Genomic DNA, 24,968 nt, shown 5'->3' on the forward strand with positions numbered 1-24,968 from the left:
AATATGTTAATGTCAACTTTATTAATCGACAAAAAATTTAAATAAATAAATTATAGACAATGTGATTCACTAAGTTTCCTTCTTCAATCAACCATATAAATACTTACCCTTATTTAATTAATAATAATAAAAAAAAAAATTGTGTTAGGTCTTTTTAGAATTAATTCATTTCTTAATTTTATTTTATTCTATAATAAATATGAGACTAGTAATTTAATAATATTTAAAATTTGAGCATATTTATATATTTTAGACCGTTGAATTATATATTTAAATTAGCACGAGTTCTTAAAAAATATATTAAATTGTATATCAAGAGATAAGGTCGGGTTATTACCTTTTTTGTTATAATTTAAGGGACAATTTGGAACTCGAGAGTAATTTATTCTCAAGAGTGAGTTTAACGTTAATTTTTACATCAATTATTATTTTTTTAGATTTAATTATTTATTAAAAATTGATTATTGTTGGATGATGGGAATCCTACATTGACTAATTTAGGGAATGATAATGGGTTTATAAATGAGGAATATTAACTCCATTGGTACGAGGTATTTTGAGGAAGCCAAAGCAAAGTCACGTGTATAATATCATACGATTGTGGGGAGTCGTGTTCGTTTGGAAGTGGGGTCAATTTTTTATTTTATTTTAATTTAAAAAAAAATTCAAAATTGAAGAAGAAAAATAAGAAAAAAAAAAAAAAAACCCTTATTTCAGTGGCGACCTAACACTGTTTCTGCGGATCATCATCCCCTGCGCATCAAAAACCCTAAACCCTAATCGCAGTGAAGTCAATTGGGAAATATGATGATCTTTTATGGTTATTGTTCTAAATTTCGCAGCACCAAATTTACAGCATTCAAAACTACGGCATATGTTCTGTGCAATTTCAGTCGCTCAAGATCGATGTCTCAATCCACCTCCATTCCCAGAAAGCTCGAAAGGGTTCGTGACCATGGCTACGATAATTACATGGATGTGGAGAAGAAAACCCGAAAAGTGCTCAAGTTTCAGGACCTTATTCTCACCCAAATTAACCAAACCATCCCAGTTTCTCGCCTTGATGTCTCAGCTCGTCGCCTTGGCTTCAAACAGCACGAAGCTGGGGCGTTCGTCCTCAAATTCCCTCATGTGTTTGAAATCTATGAGCACCCTGTTCAACGAATCCTCTATTGCAGGTTAACTCGAAAAGCCCATCTCCAAATCGAGCAGGAAAAGCAGGCTGTCATTGCGCAGATTCCGGATGCTGTGACTCGGCTGAGGAAGCTTTTGATGATGTCCAACAATGGCCGTCTTCGCCTCGAGCACATCCGAATCGCCCGGTCTGAGTTCGGGTTGCCTGACGATTTCGAGTATTCGGTAGTTCTCAAATACCCTCAATTCTTTAGACTGTTTGATGCAAAAGAAACCAGGAATAAGTACATTGAAATTGTAGAAAGAGATCCAAATCTTACTGTTTGTGCAATAGAGAAAGCTAGGGAGAGAGTTTATAGAGAAAAAGGAAGTGATGCTGAGGATATTAGATTCTCGTTCATTGTGAATTTTCCTCCTGGATTCAAGATAGGGAAGTATTATAGAATTGCAGTGTGGAAATGGCAGCGGCTTCCTTATTGGTCGCCGTACGAGGACGTTTCTGAGTACGATATGAGGTCCATTGAAGCACAGAAGAGGATGGAGAAGAGGGCAGTGGCAACAATTCATGAGATGTTGTGTTTGACTGTAGAGAAGAAGATCAGTTTGGAACGGATTGCACATTTTCGATCGGCGATGGATCTGCCGAAGAAGTTGAAGGATTTCCTTCTACAGCATCAGGGGATTTTCTACATTTCAACCAGAGGTAACCATGGGAAGCTTCACACTGTTTTCCTCAGGGAGGCTTACAGGAGAGGTGAGTTGATAGAGCCAAATGATGTGTATTTGGCTAGAAGAACACTGGCTGAGTTGGTTTTACTCAGTCCAAGGAAGGCAAAACTTAACAAAGAACTAGTTGGGTACAGGAGAGAAAGAGTGGGCTATGATATGGAAAGCTTTAGGCCAGATAAATTAGATGATTATGGTGCTGGGGACAGAGGCAATGTGAGAGACGTTTTGGACTCGGACGTGGGTTCTGATTCAGAGTCCGATTTCTCCGATGATAGTAATCGTAGTGTTGATGAAACGTTCGAGGAAGAGGATGTGAACATAACCAAATAACGTAAACTCGATTGTTCTCGATCATCTCCTTCGAGCTGCTAGATTATCTCTGATTAAATGAGACTGTGTTGAAGCCTCAAACTCATTTGGTAGCTCCTGGTTGTAAACTAAAACACAAGCGCTCTTCGAACATAAATTTTGTTCATCTGGAGCGTAGCGGCCTTGATCTTCGCTTCGATATTCATTGTTCGATTGGGGCGGTAGATCTTCATGGTTCTGTTTTGGATTTGGTTTGGCAATGTGAGATGCCATGGCTTAAAGAGGAGTGTCATGATGATGCCACAGGCATGGAATCCAAATTTTGAAGGCGAAGAAGAATTAGGTAAAATGCAAATGAATTCAAGTTTGATGGGCAGAATCTGCAGGAAAACTACATAGGAAGGGAAGTCCTATGTAGTTCATGCTTGCTTAGCTTCAAGCTGCAAAGAATGTGGCATGGAAAAAGATGGCTTCTGGAAGATTTTTTTTTTTTTTTTTTTTTTTTTTTTTGTTGAACTTCATTACACATTCTATCTCTCAATCAATCAGTGATTTAATAAAAATTTTACATTGCTGAATGCACTCAAATGCTTATTCTATCTCCCATGATTTAATAATGGAGGTTAAGTTCTTCATGTGACAAGTTATGCAAGTTATGCATGTGAAAAGAGAGAACAAACAATTATAAAGACAATGCTATATTCAATGACTTTGAATGCTTCCAAAGTTTGCAATTTCAGTAGATCATAACCTTCTACATTGTGCAGTGGAAATGTTTGATTTTGCAGGTTTTTCTGAGCGACCAAGGATGGTTGAAAGCATATTTAAAAGACAGATTTGATGTGTGATATTCAGAAAGCACATGAGTGAAATTCCAGTCATCCCAACATTCTAAAGCTATATCAAAACTGAGTTTCAGAACTTACATACTCTTCAAGGTCTCGAGCTTATAATCTGGCCATGCCATCTAGACCCACCGAGGCTTCGTTGTGATACTGGGAAATTGTGCTTGCCACTTGCTGTATTAGAGGATCCATGGCTGCTGAGATGGAACAGTATTTCTGTTGTGGTCACTGCAAAGGATTAGTCAAATATGGAGTGAAGTGGTCTGCATTGTGTGACAGGCAAAGCTCCCCGGCTTAAGAAATCTGGCAATACTTTCAATAAGGTGACAAGAAAAGTTTCAATAAACTAAACCAACCTCAGAAACATTTCAATTCGAAGAAAAATGTGCTACCATAAGTGAGCTTTAGATTACTTGGGTGAGATCTCACATTGGTTGGAGAGGGGAACAAAACATTCCTTATAGCGATGTGGAAACGTCTCCCTTGTAGACGAGAGTTTTAAAACCTTGAGGGGAAGCCCAAATATGACAATATCTACTAACAGCTATACGTAACGAACCAAAAGAGATAATATTTGAAGCTAAAACCTCCCCCTAATAGACGCGTTTTAAAAGCAATATATAACAGGTCAAAACGAACAATATCTCCTAACGATTTTTTGAGGAATTTTCATCACGTAAAAGGTTGATCCAAACGTACTACACAATTTGTCTATGAGGATGCCGGAATCTCGTATGGAAGCTGCTTTGGAGGGGGCAAAACAGTTTTAAGCTTCTTCCTCAACTGGTCGAGCTCCCCCAATATGTCTTTTGCATCTGCCTGCAGAAGAGACCTCTCCATGATCAGAAATGCTGCATCGCTCATTTGCCTCCCTCTCTCCAACATTTGTTTGGAGCAATCAAATGCTTCATGGACCATTCCACGGGCACATAATCCTGTTACCAACACATCCAATACATGACTATGAGGGCAGTATCCCTTCTCTACCAGATAGCCCCACAAATCCAAACCCAAATCAACCCGACGATTTTCACAGAAAAACTTCATGATCATGACTACTGTTCGTGTTTTCGGCACAAAATTCCGTCGTATCATTTTGCTATACAACTCATAAAAACCACGAACATCCTCCAATTTCATCAGGCCTACGAACATCATATGATAGGTCATACTGTCATGTCCAATGTGTTTAGCTTCCATATCTTCCATCAAAGCCGCTGCAGAATTCACATCATCAGACCTAATCAAGGAACTTATCAAAGCATTATAAGCCCCAATGTCAGGACACAATTTTCTCAGAGGCATTTCATCAAACAGTTGGCGTGCTTTGGCTATGTCCTTTGCTACCCCTGCTCCATGGATCAGAGTAGTGATTGTTTCCAATGTAGGCTCAAATTTTGCCGTCTTCATTTCTTCGAAAACTCTCAAACCATCCACGAAACAACCTCTTTTGCAATATGCATCCATTCTGATGCTGTAAGTCACAGCATCTGGCTTGAAACCTCTCCTGATCATCTCATGATAGAAAAGCTCAACAGCAGTAACATTGCTGGATTCCTTGAACCCTAAAAGCAAGAGATTCATGGTTTTAGTATTTGGGGGAAATCGAGAATACATCTTTAAGAACACTGATCGCGCCTCTTTCATCTGTCTCTGAGTGCAAAAGGCTCGAAGGAGCACATTAAATTCCTCAGTACCAAATTTCCTTCCAACAAACACTTCATTCTCCATTCTCCGAAACGCCTCGATCGTTTCTTCGAAGGATTGAAACTTCGCAATCTTCGTAAGCAAGATGCTCATGGATTTAAGAGTAAGCAAAAACGGATGAGTTCGTTGAATCTCACGCATCAACTCCCATGATTGATCGAAATACCTCATCCTGGCGAGAATATGAAGCGTCTTCTCAAAAGCATCTGGAGTTGGGGAAGCTTGAGAATGGTGGAGGCAGAATTTGAAGAACTCCAAAGCCTTGAGACCATTGGAATGCGCTGCAAACAAGCGGCCAAGAACGTCATTCAGGAAAGTGTTAGAAGGAAGAGGAGATGGAATATGGTGAAGAAGAGTAGGTCGAAGGGGCTGATCGGGAAATGGATGGTCGTTGATGATTTTGGTGATTCTTTCGACTTCACCTCCGGGTTCTGAAGATTGATGAAGATGAGTAGAAAAAGGAGCTGCAGGAATCAGAAAGGAACGGAAAAAAATGCGTATTTGAGAGATTTGAGTTAGCCTCGTCGGAATCACCATCTTCAGTTCTTCACTCTCCAGAGAACAGAGAGATGGCGGCGCTGTTGAACTATTGCAGACGCCGGGACCGGAGAGTGGAGCATTTACAAGTAATTCAATATATATATAAATATATTAATTTATTATTATTATTATTTTTTTTTTAATAAACAATACATTTATGAAATAATATTTTTTTTTTTTTTGTAAATAATTGATCCATTGGTCGTTGGAGCGCGCCACTTTTAGGTACTTACAGAACGACGACGTTTAGCGGCGATTTAACAGAATTTTTCATCCCCTTCATTTGTCGACGAACAGAAATCTCCGAAACTCACAAAATTTTTCGGTTACTTTCTCTTTGGATCTGATCTTCTTCGTTCGTTCTTTCTTTCTTTTCTTCGATTCGACGAATTTTCTCATCATTTTCCCGAGAAAATTCCCTTCCCGGGAAATGTCGCACAGCGATACAATTCCTCTTCATCAATCGTCCCAGTCGGACATCGACGAGATTGAAAATCTCATCAACGCCAGCGTCCAAACCGGCCCCACAACTGTTCTTGCAGCTCGATCCCCAAGTCCTCCCAGGGCTTCCATTCCTGTTTCCTCTTCCCCGTTTTTACACTCCAATCTCCCATCACATCCCACCAAATCGAGTAATCAGAAGCCGCCGTCTGTCTTCCCTGCTCCTCCGCCGTTGCCCGTCTCCAGTAATGGCAGGTCTGATGCATCGGCGACTGGTTTTGGATCGCAGCCCAACACTCTGACGGAACCGGTCTGGGATACCGTCAAGAGGGATCTGTCCCGGATCGTCAGCAATTTGAAGCTTGTGGTTTTTCCCAACCCTTTTCGTGAGGACCCTGGAAAGGCTTTGAGGGATTGGGATCTCTGGGGGCCTTTCTTTTTCATTGTGTTCCTTGGTCTCGTTCTTTCGTGGTCTGCATCCGTCAAGAAGGTCAGCCTCGTCAAAATTTTAGTTGGTTTAAATCGTTGATTGCCTGTGTTTTGTTTGATTTATGTTCCTTATATTAGCCTGTTTTGGCCTTTCCGTGCTCTGGTTCGGATTAAACTATCTGCAGATATTTAGATTTGAAACCGAGTTGAACGCATTGTTAAAATGTCCAATGCAGCTTAGTATATTGTCTCAGAGTAGCTGGAAGCGATCAGTCAAGTGACTGGAGCGCTTTTGTTCAGATTTCTTGAAACTATCTTTGCTAGTTTTGTTTCATTGGATTTTAATAGGAACCGATGATTCTAGACCGTTGGAATACTCGGGAAATTATAGGAACACTTAAGCTTCAATCAATGGCTGAAATCTAATTGAATAGACGCATAAAAGTGTTGTACATAGCTCAATGGAACGTTTAAATGCAGATGCAGTATGTTTAAATGGTTTATAGGACATAAATCATTGTTTATGTGCTAGAATACAGCGTGAATCTTCAGGAGATTGAAATGTGCATGAATGAAAGAAGAGTGCTGGAGACCACCTCTTTTGTGTGATTTTCCTTAAGGAGCTTGCTCCTTAATTGTATTGGTGTAGCTAGCAAGTATCAAACGATTCCTCATAAAGGAAAAATGTTATGAATGAGGAAATTTAATGGAGAGGGGTCTATCTCCCGCACATTAATCCTCCCAGAAGTATGTTTCTTAAGGGAGCTCATTGGATATTTCTTGAATATCTTGGATCCCATCACCCATTTACTCTCCCAAAGTAGATATCACTCCCATCACCCACGATGCCCACCTTCTCCTTGGTGTCTTGGATCATTCTTGGAGCTTTCCCTCTTTCTCACTTTGTTTTTATCGTGTGTTGTCCAATAGGGAAACATCATATGTCATGACTCTCTTATCATTCAGTGAGGAGTTTGAGCTTACACTAAGGGAAAGGGTTGTTTTTTTATAGAGTCCTAACCTACCGGTGGCCTTTCTTGTAGCTAGTTCTTTTGTTGCTTGATGAGCCCTTCTCCCTTTAGTTAGCTTGCTTTCTCTTCTTTGTGGAATGTACAAATTCCAAAGAAGGTTAAATTCTTCATTAGTTTGAAAGTTTATCCATTGAAGAGTTAACACTCTTGGTTGGCTTTCAAGAAACTTTCCTTCTTTGATAGGACCGTTTTGTTGCATCCTTTGTTAGAGGTCAAAGGAAGAGTTGGATCATATCCTCTTGAGTTGTAATTTTGCATGGTCTTTTTGGAGTTTTCTTATATGTGTTTGGTTCAGTTTGCTAGACATAGAGATTACAGGGAGATAATTGAGAAGTTCTTCATTTGTCATATCAGAAGAACGAGAGGTTCCTATGGTAAGTCAGGATTGCAGAGGATTCTGGCACCAGATTTTGTCCTGGTCGATCCTCAAAGTGAATGAGAAAATATTTTAGAGAAATTAATGTTGTATTGCATTTTTGGAGAGAAAGACATAGAAGAATTGGCGAGTTACATAGAGACTCTTATCAATGCTAATAGATTTTGTTCTGTTTGGATGGGTTTCTTGTATCACACATCTCTCTTGTATTGTTTTGTTCTTGTCAATGAACTTTCTTGTGTATACATATATGTTAGCAAAATAATCAGATGCAGTCTAGTCAGCTCGCGGTGATCCTCCTTTTGTTTCCCTGCGCCGCATTGTTGGATCAAGCTAATAAACTTCCTTCCCTAACCCCACTTCCTGCTGAAACAGAGAGAAGCAAATGCCTTAGAAAATGAAACCTAGATAGCCTTGAAGTAGATTTGAGCAAATTGTCTCACTTAAATTGCATTGATTCTTGCATTTTGCACTATCATGTAAGAATAGTTGTATTCTTCTATTTAAAGGTCAAGTTCGGTATATATGTACGTAGCCAATTCAAGCATAACTTCATGGATAAGACACTGTTACCATCCCAAAGATAAGTTCGATTCCCCACCTCTTTAAATGTTCAACTAAAAAAAACAAATATATATGTACATATGTTGTATTTGAAAAAAACACTTATAAGTTGTCCTTATTTGTGATGCTCAATGGAGACGTGTTGTTAAATATCTTTATAACGTTGTTGTTTTCTTATATTCCACGATCACCTTAGCATTTGAAACATTCTTAACCATTATCTATATATCTGTTTGATATTTTTCAACCGTTGTTTGCCCTTTATTCTTATTCCCTACATCTACTTTCCCTGAACTATCATTCATTAAATATTGGCTTTTAAATTTTTTTTTTTTTTTTTTTTTTTTTTTTTTTTTTTTTTGTTACTCTACTAATGATATGAATTGATTTTCTTTTCAGTCTGAGGTTTTTGCTGTTGCATTTGCACTTCTTGCTGCTGGTGCAGTGATTCTGACCTTGAACGTGCTTCTTCTGGTAACTAAATCTATCTTTCACTCTTTCCCGCTCCCTTACCACTCTTCTATTCAAGAACATGCTTTTAATCATCACGTTTTTTTTTTGTCGATTAGAACATAGAGTTAGATACTTATTTAATCTTGCATTGTGCGGTCTTCTTGATTGTGTTTATTGTTAGAACCTAAGAGAGTGCAAGGGCATGTTTGGGAGTAATTTTGAACTATTTAAAATCACTTGTGTCATGTTTAAAATTACTCGAAAAGTTCCTAAAATCATTCAAAATTAATTTCATGTTTGGTTTTTTACTTTTAAGCGCAATTTCCATACCATCAAAATTGATTTTAAATGAATAAAACATTTCTCAAACATGAAAAAAGTGAGTCACTAAGCCTCACCTCGTCCTAACCCTCATCCAAGGATATCTCCACACCTCTAAAAATTCTATTGTTTCTCCTAAATCACTCTCTTCACAAGATAGCAAAACAAGCTTGGTACTAGATCCTCCCCTTATTACAAAATGACGAGTTCATCATGACCTCCTTGAACAAAAGCTGATAGCCCCTATTACACACCACCGCAATTCCAAGCAAACGGAAGCACCAACTTCAGAGAGAGTAAGCAAAGTGGCAACCCCACAAGAGATGATCAAGTTCCTCTTCTTGTTGTTTACAAAGAACCCAGACAGAAGGTGCAAAACCAACGTAGTGTGACGCTGGATTGGATCCTAGGTGTTTCATATGAAGACTTGCAAGACAAAAAAATTCACTTTCTTAGGAACTTTTACCTTCCACATGAGAGGAGAAAACAGAGGCCCCTTATAAAAAGGACGGAGAAAACAAAGAAGAGAATTACCTAGGAGGATTAGGATCCCAAACTCACAAATCCTTTCTCCTTATAAAAAATCTTGAAATAAGAGAAAGAAGACCCAACAAGAGACGATCGGCAAGCTTTCTGATTTGGTTTCTTTAACTATACATATAGACGCTAAGAATTAGAGTTTTCCAAAGTTCCCCCTCTTACCACTTTATATCAAAGCTTAATTCATTTTCTTCGAATTCTCTACACCAAGGCCACCTTTTTCTGATTGTTCTCCTTGTTTATTAAGAACCCCCCTAGAAGTCTCCCCCTTCCCTGTAGAATGGAAATTTCTCTTTCTCATCCTTCCGGTTGACTTTTAATATTCTATGTATTCATATATACATTGGTTTATGGCATCCATCTCCTTTGTGGAAGTTCGTTAAAAGGAAAAGCTCGTAGTTCGTGGCAAAATGCTTTTAGTGCCATGTTTTGTCTTGTCTAATCAGATATAAGCGTTGCTCACCGCCCCTAATGAGCTTTCGTTGCTTCATATCTCTAATCTATTACAAAAATAACTGGAGAGTTGCACTTTGGTTACTGCAGGGTGGACAAATAATTTTCTTCCAGAGCTTGAGTCTCTTGGGATATTGCCTGTTTCCTCTAGATGTTGGAGCATTGATCTGCATGATGAAGGACAATGTAGTAGTGAAGATAGCCGTGGTATGTGTGACCTTGGCATGGAGTTCTTGGGCTGCATATCCTTTCATGAGTTCAGCTGTGAACCCAAGAAGAAAAGCTCTTGCACTCTATCCTGTGTTCCTTATGTATGTATCAGTTGGTTTTCTGATCATTGCCATTAATTGAGATGCATTAACAATGGTGCTCTTAAAAGGGTTTTGGTAAGAAGAGATCGATATGATGATTGAGTAATGATTTAGGAACCTCATGAACTGATCAATATTTCTCTCACCTTACTGTAACCCTTTCTTTTTGACTTATATCATATAATGTCTTGAAACTCAGATCTGCCTACATCATCATATTCACTGTCTGCAAGTTTTCTTTCGTGGAAATCCAAGACCGTGTAATATTTCTTGTAATTATGATATGCCTTCATTTCTTGAATGCAATCATTTTATGGCTATTTCTCGTCTGGAATCAGAACTGTTGAAAATAATTTCTGGGAATTGGAAAATATTTGACCGAAGCTATGGTGAAATATTTGAGAGTGGTATTTTGGTGAATGCAGATTAACTTGGGATTGCTGTGCCATACTTTTAAAAGATCTTTGAAGAGTCGGTATTAGGTGACTTGTATCGTATGATAATGTCTTAATGTGGGGGATTTGCTTGGTTACATCTATGGATCCCTCGGATTATTATTGAGTCTGATAGCACGGAGTCTATATTGTTGTTATTCAAGGATGATGAATATGAGAATCACTTGAGGTGATGTTTCGAGTTTCTTTGGTAAATACTCAAATTTTTAGGTTTATTAACCGATCACAAAACTGTGTTGCTAACGAGGTTGTACGATGGGTTGGATGCTTGCTCGACTATTTTAGAATGTCTTACGACAATCAAGACTTTAACAAATGAGGTTATGTTTCGAACTTTTTTGGCAAATACTCGAAGTTTTAGGTTCATTAACGGATCACAAAATTGCACTGCTAATGAGGTTGTACAATGGGTTGGATGCTTGTTCAACTATTTTAGAATATCTTACGAGAATCAAGACTTTGACAAATGAGTCTATGTTTCGGGCCTCTTTGACAAATACTCAAAGTTTTAGGTTTATTAATAAATCACAAAACAGTGCTGCTAACAAAGTTGTACGACACGTTTGTTGGGTTTGTTGTTGTATTTATTTGATTATCCTAAAAGAAACGTAACCAAGCTAAACATCGAATTAAGTAGAAGTAACCAAGCTAAACATGGAATTAAGTAGAAGGACGTGCATTTTTAAAGTATATACAAACTATTTAAAGGTTAGGATTGTTGAACCCAAATTATTGTAATGAATCTTACTCCAATGCGCATAACAATGAACTTATTACTATTATGAACGATTATAACAACTTTATATAGGTAGATCAATTCGAGCATAGTTCAGTAAATAAAATATTAATTAATATATCAAAAGTTAAATGTTCGATCTCCATCCTGTAACTATTAAATTAAAAAAAACTCATAGGTTGTGAAAGTAGTCTCTATTGGTCTACCTCGTCACTTAATGAATTATATTTTTTATAAGATTTAAAGTAAATTTACCCATTGAAATTTAAAATTAGGTCACCAACTTCCTTAACCTTCCAACACTGGGCAGCGACATCCCTTTTCAAAAGACGGTTGAACCAAGAGTTACCACTACAACTGAACACGAAGGAAAATCATTTAAACCGATACTAACAAGATTTAGTACGTAGATTCTTACACGAGTATAAAATTTCTTAAATGGCAGAAATGAACAAAATTTAGAAAAAAAATGCTAAAATCAAATGGATAATATCAAATTTTTTTTCTTCGTAGGTTGATAGAATAAATACATTTATTTAAGTATTTTAAAATAGTTATAAATCAATTTACTTATAAAACTTACCTACAACCTCTTAAATCAACTTTTTCCACCAAATTAATTATTAATATAGTAAATATTTTATTTGAAGGTAATTACCTAAATAGCATAAATACATATTTTTAACGTTGTTTTCTATTTTCTAAAAAGTTAATGGTTTGTTCATACACTTTCTTTAATAAAATATATATATATGAATTTAGAAATACCAAAAAATCAAATATATTTATAGAAAAGGTAAAAAAATGAAAGTAAATTTCAAGTCAACCATCCTAATTTATCTCAATCTTCAAAAAAAAAAGAAAAAGAAAAAAAAAGTATATATATATAAATTTAAAAAGATTCCAACTTTTCACCTCATTAAATATATATCTTAATTATATTAAAACAAAAGAAAAAGTCACATATTTAAGATCAAATGTGGAACTCAAAAAAAGAAAAAAACAATCACTTACCTAAAAAAATTTTGCGAATTTCATTACCAAATATGGCATCAAACCTCCCCACATTAAATATTGAGTTACTAATTATCGAGTTCAATAACGATATGGTGGAGATAGATACACGATAATTGATATTGTATGCAAGCTCGAATTAGCTAAATTTATATTTATTTAAAATCTGTGGTTAAAATTTGTGATCAAAATGGACATGAATTTATGAACTTTTTCATGTTACAAACAGAGAATGGAAAAGAAAGTCGATCTCACCGTAGGATGAAAGAAAAAAAGGGGTCAGAAAAAGTGGGAAATTTGAGTTTTTTGTTTGCGCCTCTCTCTCTCTCTCTCTCTCTCTTCTTTGAATACTCAAAGAAATTTGTTACCCATTTCTCGTTTCTGCAATTTTCCCTCTTTATTATTCCATTTCTTCTTGTAATTGTTGTTTGAGTTTTGGGTTTGGTTCTATTTCCTTAAATGAGGCGCTGAAAGTAAAGGGTACGAAGAAAAAAGGCATTTCATAAGGTTTTTTGTTCTTATTTCTTCTTTAAATTTGTACCCATTTCGTGTTGAGGATGGGCAATTCGTTTGGGTGTTCGGCGTCTGGCGAGCGATTGGTATCGGCTGCGAGAGATGGCGACTTGGTTGAGGCTAAAATGCTTTTAGATTGCAACCCATATCTCGCTAAATACACTTTCGGTGGCCTTAATTCCCCTCTCCATTTTGCAGCTGCTAAAGGCCACAACGAGGTTTGTTCTTCTATTTTGCTTCTAATTTGTGCATTTAGATTCTTTTTGTCTTGGCTTTGTTATGATTGTTTGTTGTTTGTTCTTGGCTTTGTTGGGTTTTTCTTAGATTGTGTCCTTGTTGCTTGAAAATGGAGCTGATGTTAATTCCAGGAACTATTGTGGGCAGGTACGTGATTTTGATGCCTTTTCCTCTTCTGGGTTTTGTTTGGATTGGGTTCCTGATCATCAAAACCAGAGGATTTTAGGTTTATGAATGAAATTTTGGTACTCTGTTTTTGTTCTTGATAGGGTCCAATCGTTACTGTTGGATGAAAGTCTCACATTGGCTAATTTAGGGAATGACCATGGATTGATAGGCCTTTTGGGGAACCCCAAAGCAAAGCCATGTGAGCTTATGCTCAAAGTGGAGAATATCAAACCATTGTGGGGAGTCGTATTCATCTAACATGGTATTAGAGCCATGCCCTAAACTTAGTCGTGCCAATAGATTGGTAAATCCTCAAATGTCGAACAAAGAACTCTAAAAGAAAAAGGAGTTGAGCCTCAATTAAGGGGAGACGTACTTTGTTCAAGAGGAGGTGTTGGATGATGAAAGTCCAACATCGGCTAATTTAGGGAATGATCCTGGGTTTATAACGAAGGAATACTATCTCCATTGGTATGAGGTTTTTTGGGGAAGCCCAAAGCAAGGCCACGAGAGCTTATGCTCAAAGTGGACAATATCATACCATTTTGAAGAGTCGTATATCATTCTTCAATGTTCTAAGCGCACAAAAACTGATAGCAACATCTTCTCACATGTAATTATCCTGAAATGAATGTGCTTCTTACTTGCTTTGTATTGTTTTGTTCATGTATATGAAGACAGCAGTGATGCAAGCTTGTCGATATGGGCACTGGGAAGTTGTGCAAACTCTTCTAATTTTCAGATGTAATGTAAGTTGTTTAATTGGAATTTTGCTTTGATACTGTCATTTATTAGTTGTTTCGTGGCTAGCTTGGCTCGAGTATGAAAACGTCTGGCCTTTGTAAAGCTGCCACAAGACCACGACATTGTCGAGTTGTTTCTTTTTCTTGAGTTGTGGCGATAATAGCTTATTTGCTGTAATCAGGTAATGAGAGCAGACTACCTCAGCGGTCGGACCGCTCTCCATTTTGCTGCCATCAATGGTCATGTGAAATGTTTAAGACTTATTATGGCTGATTTTGTTCCTAGCGTTCCTTATGAGGCTATTGCTAGTCAGACAGATGCCAACAGAAGTGATGGTGTTAATGTGAAGAACAGATGTGAACAAGGGTACTTGGCTCGTTTCATTTTACATCTAAGCATAGAGTTTGTATGGTTACTCGCTGTATTGGTTTTATAGGAATAGGTTGATGATGGCGAGTTTCTTATAATTGGCTGATGAGAATTATCGGATTGTTTGATTTTAAAGAAAAATGAATGTGATTGTGAAATCCTTCATCGGTTGGGGAGGAGAACGAAACGCCCTTTATAAGGGTGTGGAAACCTCTCCCTAGCAGACACATTTTAAAAACCTTGAGGGAATGTCCAAAGAGGACAATATCTGCTAGCGGTGGGCTTGGGCCGTTACAAATGGTATTAGAGCCAGACACTGGATGATGTGCCAGCGAGGATGCTGAGCCCCAAAAAGGGTGAACATGAGACAGTGTGCCAGCAAGAACGTTGGGCTCCGAAGGGGATGGATTGGGGGGTCCCACATCAATTGGAGAAGGGAACGAGTGCTAGCAAGGACGCTGGGACCTAAAAGGTGGTAGATTGTGAGATTCCACATCGGTTGGGTAGGAGAACGAAACACCCTTTATAAGGGTGTGGAAACCTCTCCCTAGCAGACACGTTTTAAAAACTTTGGGGGAAAGCCCAAAGAGGACAATATCTGCTAGCGGTGGGCTTGAGCTGTTACAAATGGTATCAGAGCTACACACCGGGTGATGTGCCAGCGAGGAGGCTGAGCCCCAAAAGGGGTGAATATGAGACGGTGTGCCAGCAAGGACTCTGGGCCCCGAAGGGGGTGGATTGGGGTGTCCCACATCGATTGGAGAAGGGGAACGAGTTGCCCCTAGCAAGGACGTTGGGACCCGAAGGGGGGTAGATTGTGAGATCCCACATCGGTTGGGTAGGAGAACGAAACACCCTTTATAAGGGTGTGGAAACCTCTCCCTAGCAGACACGTTTTAAAAACTTTGAGAGAAAACCCGAAAGGGAAAGTCCAAAGAGGACAATATCTCCTAGCGGTGGGCTTGGGCCGTTACAGGTTGTTTACCATCAAGTATTGTAGACTTTGGTTGACCTGTTTATTATTCTTGTGATTTATTTTTGTGTTTCCAGTGCAGTGATTTGTCCAAGTTTATAAATAAGGCAGCTGATGATGGCATTACCGCTCTTCATATGGCAGCACTAAATGGCTATTATGATTGTGTTCACCTTCTTCTTGACCTGCATGCCAATTTTGCAGCAGTAACATTTCATTGCGGGACCTCTATGGATTTGATCGGTAAGTCTCAAAAGGTGCTTCTAAATTTCAATGGTGCTTTGTGATCGTGTGATTGTGATTGTGAGATCCCACATCGATTGGGGAGGAGAACGAAACATTCTTTATAAGGGTGTGGAAACCTCTCCTTGGTAGATGCGTTTTAAAAAACCTTGATAGAAAGCCCCTAGAGGATAATATCTGCTAGAGGTGGGTTTGGGCTGTTAGAAATGGTATGAGAGCCAGACACCAGGTGATGTGCCAGCGAGGAGGTTGAGCACTGAAGGGGGGTGGACATGAGGCGGTGTGTCAGCAAGGACGCTAGGCCCTGAAGGGGATGGATTTGGGGAGTCTCACATCGATTAGAGAAGGAAACGAGTGTGAACGAGGACGTTGAGCCCCGAAGGAGGGTGGATTGTGAGATCCCACATCAGTTGGGTAGGAAAACGAAACATTCTTTATAAGGGTGTGGAAACCTCTCCCTAGTAGATGCGTTTTAAAAACCTTGAGAGGAAACCTAGAAGGAAAAATCTAAAAAGGACAACATCTGCTAGCGTTAACAACAAATTCATTGCAGGAGCTGGAAGCACTCCGTTGCATTATGCAGCATGTGGGGGTAACTTGAAGTGCTGTCAGGTACGATGTCTTTCGACTTCAATTGTAAACGTTGGCTTTAACGAATAACATTTGAATATTTCATTTCACGTTTCTTTTTTGTTCGAAATTTTACAGATTCTCCTTGCAAGAGGCGCCTCTCGAATGACTTTGAATTGCAATGGGTATACTCGTCTTGCAGTGTTTGCTCTTGTTGTTCTATCTTTAATTGTGGCTTATCTGATTGAAAATGCAACCATCACTTCAGGTGGCTTCCTTTAGATGTAGCCAGAATGTGGGGACGCCATTGGCTTGAACCTCTGCTAGCTCCTAATTCAGACTCTATAATACCAAGATTCCCCACTTCGAACCACCTATTATTGCCTCTAATGAGTGCATTAAACATCGCCAGGTATTTGGTTGTTTGCTATGTTCTTCAGTTGCTAATTGGTTCGCATGTTGGATGAACTTTTTTGTTTTGAGAAGTTCTATTTGCAATGCTCTCTATCTTTGATTAAAATGTGGCACATATAAGGTCTTTAGGGACTGTGAAATCCTACCTCGGTTGGAGGGGGGAACGAAATATTCCTCATAAGAGTGTGGAAACCTCTCCCTAGTAGACGCGTTCTGAAATTATGAGGCTGATGACAATACGTAACGGGCCAAAGCGGAGAACATTAGCTAGCAGTAGGGTTGGACTGTTACAAATGGTATCAGAGCCAGTGACCTGGCGGTGTGCCAACGAGGATACTGGCCCCCAAGGGGGGTGGATTGTGAAATCCCACATCGGTTGGAGAGAGGAATGACATTCCCTATAAGGGTGTGGAAACCTCTCCCTAGTAGACGCGTTCTAAATTTGTGAGGCTGATAACGATACGTAACTGGTCAAAGCAGAGAACATCTGCTAGCAGTGGGGTTGGACTGTTACAAATGGTATCAGAGCCAGTCACCAGGCGGTGTGCCAGCGAGTATGCTGACCCCCAAGGGGGGTGGATTGTGAAATCCCACCTCGGTTGGAGGGGGGAATGAAATATTCCTTATAAGTGTGGAAACCTCTCCCTAGTAGACGCGTTCTAAAATTGTGAGGCTGATGGCGATACGTAACGGGCCAAAGCGGAGAACATCTACTAGTAGTGGGGTTGGACTGTTACAAATGGTATCAGAGTCTGTCACCCGATGATGTGCCAGCGAGGATGCTGGCCCCCAAGGGGGGTGAATTGTGAAATCCCACATCAATTGGAGAGGGGAATGAAACATTCCTCATAAGGGTGTGGAAACCTATCCCTAGTAGACGTGTTTTAAAATTGTGAGGTTGATAGCGATACGTAACGGGCCAAAACGGACAATATTTGCTAGCAGTGGGCGTGGGCTATTATAAGGACTCTCTTGAGATGAAATGAAAGAGAGAGAAGATATGCAAAATCTATGTCTTTTGCTGGGTGGTGTGCCAGCGAGGACACTGAGCCCCAAGGGGGTAGATTGTGAGATCTCACCTCGGTTACATAGAGGAATGAAGTATTAAAAACATTGAGGGAAAACCCGAAAGGGAAAGTCCAAAGAGGACAATATCTGCTAGCAGTGGACTTGGGCCGTTACAAAAATCTAATGATTCCAGATGGTGAAACATAACAAGCGTGTAAAAGATCTTTGTATAAGTACAGATGCATAGGAGGCCAGTTCGATAACTTTTCTGCGGCTGACCAATAAAATGAATAACTTGAACTTGAACTTGAACTTCTTGTTCTCTCTCTTTAAGCTCGGCTTAGTTTTACGAGTCGAAGTTATCGAGTCAACCGAAACCTGCTTGACTTGATCGTTTATATTAGTGAATGTAGGAATAAGGAGCTACTCTTTTGTGCATTTGAAATGTGAATGATGACATGTAAAATCTCTTCAGAGAATGTGGTTTTAAGTCGATGGGAGTGACCTCCGACGACAGGGATACCTGTGCTGTCTGTCTCGAAAGAGTATGTTCCGTGGCCGCAGACGGTAAGTTCCCTTTTGACACGCTTAACATCTGAATCTTATTTTCCTTCTGTGGCATATGTTGGTTGGCTTATCGAGACGATTCTCGTGCTCGCTATTTTTGTATTTTCTCGTCGAGCAAGTTCAACTTCTGCATCTGTCTGATATATCTGGCATCTGTACTATTGTTGATGAGAAATTTTTAAACTTGTTTGCTTATGTAGGATGTGGACATGAGCTTTGTGTAAAATGTGCGCTCTATCTTTGTTCGACGAGTAATATCCAATCGGAAATGACTGGTTCATCGGGCTCGATTCCGTGCCCCCTTTGCAGACATGGGATTATATCTTTTGTAAAATTGTCTAGTGCCACAGAAAAGGAAAAACAACTTCACCTCTCTCTTAGCATATGCAACTCATGCATTCTTCATAACGGTCACGCCGAAGATCCAGTTTCAACTTGTTTGCCAGATATCCGGAGGAATCGTGTGGCTATGATTTCTTCAGATGTATTCTGCCCAGTAACTTGCAGCCCATTTCATTCTTCTGCTGTTCCTGTGTGTACGTGCAACAATGGTACGTGCCCGAGCTTCGAGTCCTGAGATGTCGGAACAGAAGATGAATCACATCGTCAATCGCAAACAAACCCAATCGACCAGGTGAAATTGGGAGGTCAGAGACCAGAAACAACTTGCTGTTCAAGCATGTTTTGTGGCAGGAGAAGCTGTAGTAGGGAGAATCAATGCAACTCGGAGATAAACGCTTGACATGTCTGGTCGGTATCGGGTCAATCATCTGGACGAGCTTGAGAATCTATAGTAACAGCGATACATTCTGGATGTTCGGGTTGATATATATATAGGTAATGGATACGAAGTTTGGCATAAAGTGGTTCGTTTTTGTCTTCGGTTGTGTTCCCTATTTTCGTGATGGGTTTAGGAGGGCTGGTGGGTGTGAATAATTTGTTTGTATGGCAGCAGATGTGGGAATGCTGTGGTTCATGTCATTGCTGCTGCCTGTACTAATTGGTAGGGAAGATTGTAAAATTTGTATTTTGGGATTTTTGTTTCAGCCTTCATTGTAATTGAATGAATGACAGTAAAAGAAACACAAGGGAATACTATTTTCCTCTTTTTCATTATTAATATCAAATACCTTATTGGCCTTCGCCCCCAAACCCCCATAAACAAGAACCAAATATAGGCAGACGTGCCCATGACTCAAATCGTGCTCAAAGACTCGATAGTTTGCAAGATCTTTGCAATTCACACGAAGTAATGTCTTTTGCTATGTCATAATCCATGAAAGAGCCAAGATATCATTTGTCGAGAGTCAATGTGAATAATACGACAAGAATGCTTTTTCCGACAAGAATGCTTTTTCCCTCGCACCGATTCTGGTGTGGAGACCAAACAAGTTTTTTGAAGCTCCTATGCCACATTTGGTTTAAGCACTGTGCTCCCCTATAAAACGAAAAGTTTGTATTTCTACACGTTTACCTAAAATACCCTGTAACGACTTCTCCTTCCTATGAATAAAGGTTCAATGGACTTCTCACAACGACGAATAGTGAACCACCCACGATATCACGATCTAAACACTTCACCGAACCATTGAATCGATAGGAATGACAGACACAATGTGTACAAAGCACGTGATGTAGAGTTTTGAATCATAAAAATTGGACCTTGCATCCCTACATTCTGCCTATTTTTAATTAGAATAAACCATACAATAACAATGAAAAGCAAAGGAACAATTTAGTTTCAAAACATTACAAAGAAACTATAATCATTTGAAAACATAAATAAACCATTGAAGCCATATAAATAACCATGGAGCAAGAAAACTCAAAAGAAATATCAAGAAGAACATGAACAATTATAAGTAAGCTGATGAAAACTTTCAGCTTTGAAGTTCAAATGAATGGCCAATTAAACCAACAAAAGGAAAAGGAAGTCAGGTGTATCACACTCTTGTCACATTTGGGATGGACAAGGAAATGAAGTTATTTACAATACAGAGTACACATAAAATAAAATTCAAAAAGAAAAGAAAAGAAAGATAGAAGACATTGGAAATTTTGTACCCAAACATTTTCTTATCAAATGGGTCCCCAACAGTCTGGTGGGATTTTCTTTTGCCTTTGCTTAAGCTTAGATCAACCTCCAACTCCATTGGTTGGCGGAGGTGATTGTTGAGAGAAATCACCTTTATCCTTTTTCCCAATATCTATATTCCCCACAACATCGTCTTCTTCGTCCTCTTCGTCCACTAGAATCGACCCATTCCTTCGGAGTTCTCTAATTTTTCTAAATTCATCATAGTGTGCCCTTCGGTGTTCCTTAAAGCTCAAATTCCCCTTATCTGTTTTCAAACCCAACCACTGAACTTGAGAAAAATATCAGACAAGGTGCTATAATTATATATATACACACACAGTGGGTTAGTCGCCAAGTCCATGTGGGTTTCTTTCTTTGAAAATGAGATGACAGCCAATATCACCTTCAAATGGATCACAGTCAAACAACACAGAATGTCGGATACACAGCATTGCAAGGATTAAACCTTAAAAAACCTTTTCAACCAAGCAATGATTACCATCATCTGTTTGATTCTAAGATTAGATCATCTTATAAAACTGCTTGTGCTTGAAATCCTAGAAAATACGTAAAGTTGGGAAATGGATGTAAAAGAAGTGAGCAAATAAAGGAAATTGGGACCTTCATCATCTTGGTCCATGGCATCTGCTTCATCCTCAGAAGATGTCCACCCACTAGATCGTTGGCTGCTTTTACCACTTGAAGACGCCACATCATTCAATGCAGTTCGGATGGCTTCTGCATGCATTGCATCACCAACACACATGGCAAACCTGTCCCTCACAGGAGAAAGAGAATCTGCATCAAACGAAAAACAATTACAAACTTGGGGTGCACCATCTTGATACAGTGTTAAAGTAACCAAAACTTTACACCTAAACAAATAAATTTGCGTTCGTTCCCACCGAGATAGTCAAGGCATACAAATGCTTTTTCACCAATATCAATTTCACATTTATACATTTACCATCTTCATCCATAGACGTAGCCAAAATACTCACGAATGCAATATATAAGCCTCCACACACCAACTTGGTCATAGCGTAAAAGTTCTCTTGCAAATTTTCCATATTTGTTAATTCCAATTAAGCAAACATAAATTACTAAAAAAACAACAACAAGCATATCTAGATAACCTTTTTTCAACAAAAATAAACATTCGATCTAGAAAATTTACCGAAAAATATCCAATAGAAGATTATTCTCAGATTACATCAGTGAATTGGAATCATAACTAAAGAGGTAATTTCCAAAACTAAATCTTTCAGAATTCATGAAAAGTGCTTTCAATGCAACATAGAAGTTATAAATAAAAATCAAACAAACCAACAAGATATAGTCCTTTTTCTACAGTATATCATACAAAGAAGTTACAAAATTCTTGAGACGGGAAAAGCAACTTTAAGTTCCTGACATTTGACTTGAGTTGCATTTGACTCCTTGGGTTTTCAATTCGACATTTAACCCTTGAGATTTGAGTTTCTCTTGGTCCCGTTAACACATTTGGTCCTTGTTTTCAACTTATAGTTATGTAAGGCAGACTAGACCTTGAGTTTTCAATAAACATTTTTTTTATTATTGTTTTTATTCTCATTCTTACTCTCTATTTGTTAAGTTGATGTGCAACATATTTATTATATATGTCTTTACCACATCAACAACTTAACAAACATAAAATTAATTATAAAATAAAGAAAATAAAAACAATAAAAAAAATGTTTAATTCTTAATTTTTTAAAATAGTAAATATGTTGCACATAAACTTAACATATAGAATTAACATATTTTGCCAAGTTAGTCCAAAATTTAAAAAAAAAAATGAAGAAAATTGATGAAAGGACCAAAATTGTTAACAATAGGAGAGACCAAACACCAAATTATTCCAAACTTCAGGGCTAAAATGTCAATTTTGAAACCTCATACACTCAACTTGAACCAAACCCACACCAAAAGTGCACTTTTCCCATAAAAGAATTATCATAACAAATCCTTTGGGTATTACATGCTTCTAATAGAAGAAACGCATACCATCATCTTCAATCATGGGATGATAAGGCGTCTTAGGCTCAGTAATTTTCTGCCGCACAGGTTTATTTGCTTCAATTTGACCAATATTAACTTCATTCCATTTCACACGCCGCCCACGGGTACTACAAGAACATAAAGATAAAGCTCAAATTTTTAGAATAAGTGTGAAATTTATGTCAGAGTAAACCACAGAACACTCCAAGTGATGCAAACTAGAGCTCATGTCTGTTAAGTAATCAACATATTCCATTTTCATTAAAGGAATAGGGACCTGAAATATAATTTCACTAAAGAACAGATACTCCTGATCTTATTTGAAATTTAATAACAAATATCTCATCCAGAGACTGAATGGATACATGAACATTTAAACATGGACATTTGCAAATGAAGATTAGGAATGAAAGAATAAATAGCTATATGAAACACCAGAACACCATAGAGACATGAGAACAGAGGAGTTTTATGCACATATCAAGTGTAAATTTAGCATTACTTCATCTTGCTAATATTGTGATTTCCTGAAATGTCAAAAGCACCTATACAATTGAATACATATTTTCTTTATAAGAAACATCAAAGAAGTATATTCCCAAAAAGGCTAGGTACAACCTAAGGGCTGGGAACCCCCTTATTGTTGCTGGGCAATAGAATTGCAAACCTTGTTAGTTTTTTCTTATATATAACAAGAACCTCTTTCTCGAAGCTATGAACCCTTTCCCTCAACAGGTTATTGCTCGTGCTTGTCAGGTTGGAGCTAAAACACGACCTTAGTACCAATTAGAGGTAAATGGTATTTTCAGCTTTCCATTCACTTCTTATTTTTGAGAGGCCAAGGGATTGGGTGAGCCTATGGTAATATGATTAATCGATACATCTCCTTTTAACTTTACTAATGAAAATGATCTTTTCCTTAAAAAAAAAATAATGGATGAATTAACATAATAATTCCATTTAAGCCCATTTACAGAAGTCTTGAGTTAAGTAATAACATTATAAGCAGCCCCTTGGTTAATACAAAAAAAAAAAAAAAAAAAAAAAAAAAAAAAAAAAAAGAGTAAAAGCAAATCCAAAAGTATTTGACCGTGGGGTGGGAAGACATGAGAAAGGAATGAGAGGTTCAATTCATATTTCGGTGGACAATCAAGGAAACAGACGTGATGCAAAGGCATAAAATACCTCATACCTCTCTGATTCTTTTCTACTCATCTTCACCTCCTTGTGAACCTGTCCATGAAAAAGAAATCCAAAGCAATTGTTAACTAACCCATTTCACAGGACCACCGGAAAGAAGCTATCTCATATTGGCAAAACAAAGACCCGTCATTTCTCAGGTTAATTCAACCATGGAATCCACGTCGCCAGTGACAACTCACTAAAATATCAAATATCCTACAAATTAGTTTTATAGCTAATTGTCGCATTACCTTCAGCATCTGCTTCGACCCAAAACAATTTCATCCAACATCCTTCACTTGAATACTCATCGAACCTTTGAGCTAATATTCGTTTTTTCCGGCTCGGATTCGGTAATACATCAATTTCTTAATCTAATCATGCTCCCGAATCAATTTAATAATAAAAAATGTGCGAAATTTCTTCATTTGCATATTTTTATTATTATTTTTTTGTTTATAGATTATCCAGTACAGAAACGGACTTGCAAATAAACAACCGCTCATAATCCCTATTAGAAACTCCATCCATTTTCAGTCTATCCGAATTTCATCGTTCTTCACAGTTCTCCCAAGAATATAAACATCCCGCACATATTCTCCAAATAAAATCTGCAAAGAGGGAAAAGGCACGAGAGTTTTACCGTTCGTCAACGTCCCGACCAGCGTAGAGTTTGCCACAAAAGCAGAAGTATATCAGAAAGAGGCTCGTGAGGAAAACGAGGAGGCGTAGGATATGAGATCCAAGATCTACCGATGCTCTCATGCACCAGGGATCGGAAACAGAAAGGAACCGCAACCGCGAAGAGAGAACAGAAGAGATGAGATTGACCGATAAAAGAGAGGTGAAAGAAGAAAGAATACGAATGAAATGAGAGGCAGAGGGAACCTTGGACCGAGGCCATCTTCATTTGGGCTTTTCCCGGGAAAACCCAATGGGCTCGTTATTCGAAGGCCCACTTCATTTGGGCTTTTCCTGGAAAAACCCAATGGGCTGTGTTATTCGAAGGCCCACTTAAACACACTCTCCATTTCAAAGCAAGCATGACCGTGACACTCAACAAGCAGAAAATATAGGTTAATAGAATAAAATATAGCCACTAACTCTATTTATCGCTTAAATAGTAATTTTCACGTTTATATTCATTTCTATGGCTAATATTGAACTGTTGTGCAACTTCACGATGTTAGAGTATCAATGTTGAATAAAGAGGTAAGTGAAAGTCGAAAGAAGAACTAGAGATAAAGAAAATGAGGAAAACAAGTGTCACAGGTCGATGGATAGTGTTGAGACACTAAAATATAGCATCTCGACACTGCCACAATCAAGTCAACTATCCTGTACAAGTATTGATAAGACACTGCTTAACAACATCTCACTGTAACGAAATGAGGTATTTCGTTAGCTTACCACTATGGTCTACTGTTCTATGTTTCTTGACGCTTAAAAACACACGTCTATAGCATCAAGACACTATGGACAACATCTTAACA

General features: G+C 38.3%; 5 protein-coding genes across 11 annotated transcripts; 3 read left to right on the forward strand and 2 right to left on the reverse strand.

Moving 5' to 3' along the window:
• Positions 1-702: 702 nt before the first annotated feature.
• RPD1 (Ubiquitin carboxyl-terminal hydrolase family protein) lies at positions 703-2,766 on the forward strand. The gene has a single exon (XM_023695820.2). The coding sequence runs from the start codon at positions 805-807 to the stop codon at positions 2,191-2,193; it is 1,389 nt and encodes a 462-aa protein (XP_023551588.2). The 5' UTR covers positions 703-804; the 3' UTR covers positions 2,194-2,766.
• Positions 2,767-2,878: 112 nt separating this feature from the next.
• On the reverse strand, positions 2,879-5,342 carry LOC111809367 (Tetratricopeptide repeat (TPR)-like superfamily protein). Of its 4 annotated transcripts, none has more exons than XM_087129531.1 (2): positions 3,717-5,342; positions 2,879-3,320 (listed from the first exon to the last, which is right to left on the reverse strand). In XM_087129531.1, exon 1 carries the CDS (start codon positions 5,259-5,261, stop codon positions 3,729-3,731), a length of 1,533 nt encoding a protein of 510 aa, XP_086985657.1. In that variant the 5' UTR covers positions 5,262-5,342; the 3' UTR covers positions 2,879-3,320; positions 3,717-3,728. The 4 variants fall into 4 exon arrangements, with proteins under 4 accessions (XP_086985657.1, XP_086985659.1, XP_086985660.1 ...); XM_087129533.1 differs by having other exon boundaries at positions 2,879-3,329; XM_087129534.1 differs by having other exon boundaries at positions 2,880-3,245.
• Positions 5,343-5,532: 190 nt separating this feature from the next.
• LOC111808101 (protein YIP4a) lies at positions 5,533-10,381 on the forward strand. Its single transcript, XM_023693908.2, has 3 exons — positions 5,533-6,195; positions 8,505-8,579; positions 9,963-10,381. The coding sequence occupies exons 1-3, from the start codon at positions 5,695-5,697 to the stop codon at positions 10,221-10,223; spliced, it is 837 nt and encodes a 278-aa protein (XP_023549676.1). The 5' UTR covers positions 5,533-5,694; the 3' UTR covers positions 10,224-10,381.
• A 2,150-nt stretch (positions 10,382-12,531) lies between these two features.
• Positions 12,532-19,337, forward strand: LOC111809352 (E3 ubiquitin-protein ligase XBAT33). 3 transcript variants are annotated; one of them, XR_015423310.1, is made up of 10 exons: positions 12,532-13,119; positions 13,226-13,285; positions 13,984-14,055; positions 14,232-14,416; positions 15,475-15,635; positions 16,189-16,247; positions 16,344-16,390; positions 16,474-16,617; positions 18,032-18,194; positions 18,395-18,452. XR_015423310.1 is itself a non-coding variant. In XM_023695796.2 (10 exons), the coding sequence occupies exons 1-10, from the start codon at positions 12,946-12,948 to the stop codon at positions 18,769-18,771; spliced, it is 1,371 nt and encodes a 456-aa protein (XP_023551564.2). In that variant the 5' UTR covers positions 12,554-12,945; the 3' UTR covers positions 18,772-19,337. The 3 variants fall into 3 exon arrangements, 2 of the variants coding, with proteins under 2 accessions (XP_023551564.2, XP_023551565.2); XM_023695796.2 differs by having other exon boundaries at positions 12,554-13,119; positions 18,103-18,194; positions 18,395-19,337; XM_023695797.2 differs by having other exon boundaries at positions 13,038-13,119; positions 13,988-14,055; positions 18,103-18,194; positions 18,395-19,337.
• A 692-nt stretch (positions 19,338-20,029) lies between these two features.
• Positions 20,030-24,320, reverse strand: I-2 (phosphoprotein phosphatase inhibitor). 2 transcript variants are annotated; one of them, XM_023695727.2, is made up of 5 exons: positions 24,119-24,320; positions 23,486-23,526; positions 22,300-22,421; positions 20,893-21,069; positions 20,030-20,536 (listed from the first exon to the last, which is right to left on the reverse strand). In XM_023695727.2, exons 2-5 carry the CDS (start codon positions 23,506-23,508, stop codon positions 20,331-20,333), a joined length of 528 nt encoding a protein of 175 aa, XP_023551495.1. In that variant the 5' UTR covers positions 23,509-23,526; positions 24,119-24,320; the 3' UTR covers positions 20,030-20,330. The 2 variants fall into 2 exon arrangements, with proteins under 2 accessions (XP_023551495.1, XP_023551496.1); XM_023695728.2 differs by having other exon boundaries at positions 23,479-23,526.
• Between the last annotated feature and the right edge of the window lie 648 nt (positions 24,321-24,968).

Source organism: Cucurbita pepo, chromosome 13 (assembly GCF_057944985.1).
Source record: "Cucurbita pepo subsp. pepo isolate OVF chromosome 13, ASM5794498v1, whole genome shotgun sequence".
In the NCBI taxonomy this organism is placed as follows: Eukaryota; Viridiplantae; Streptophyta; class Magnoliopsida; order Cucurbitales; family Cucurbitaceae; genus Cucurbita; species Cucurbita pepo.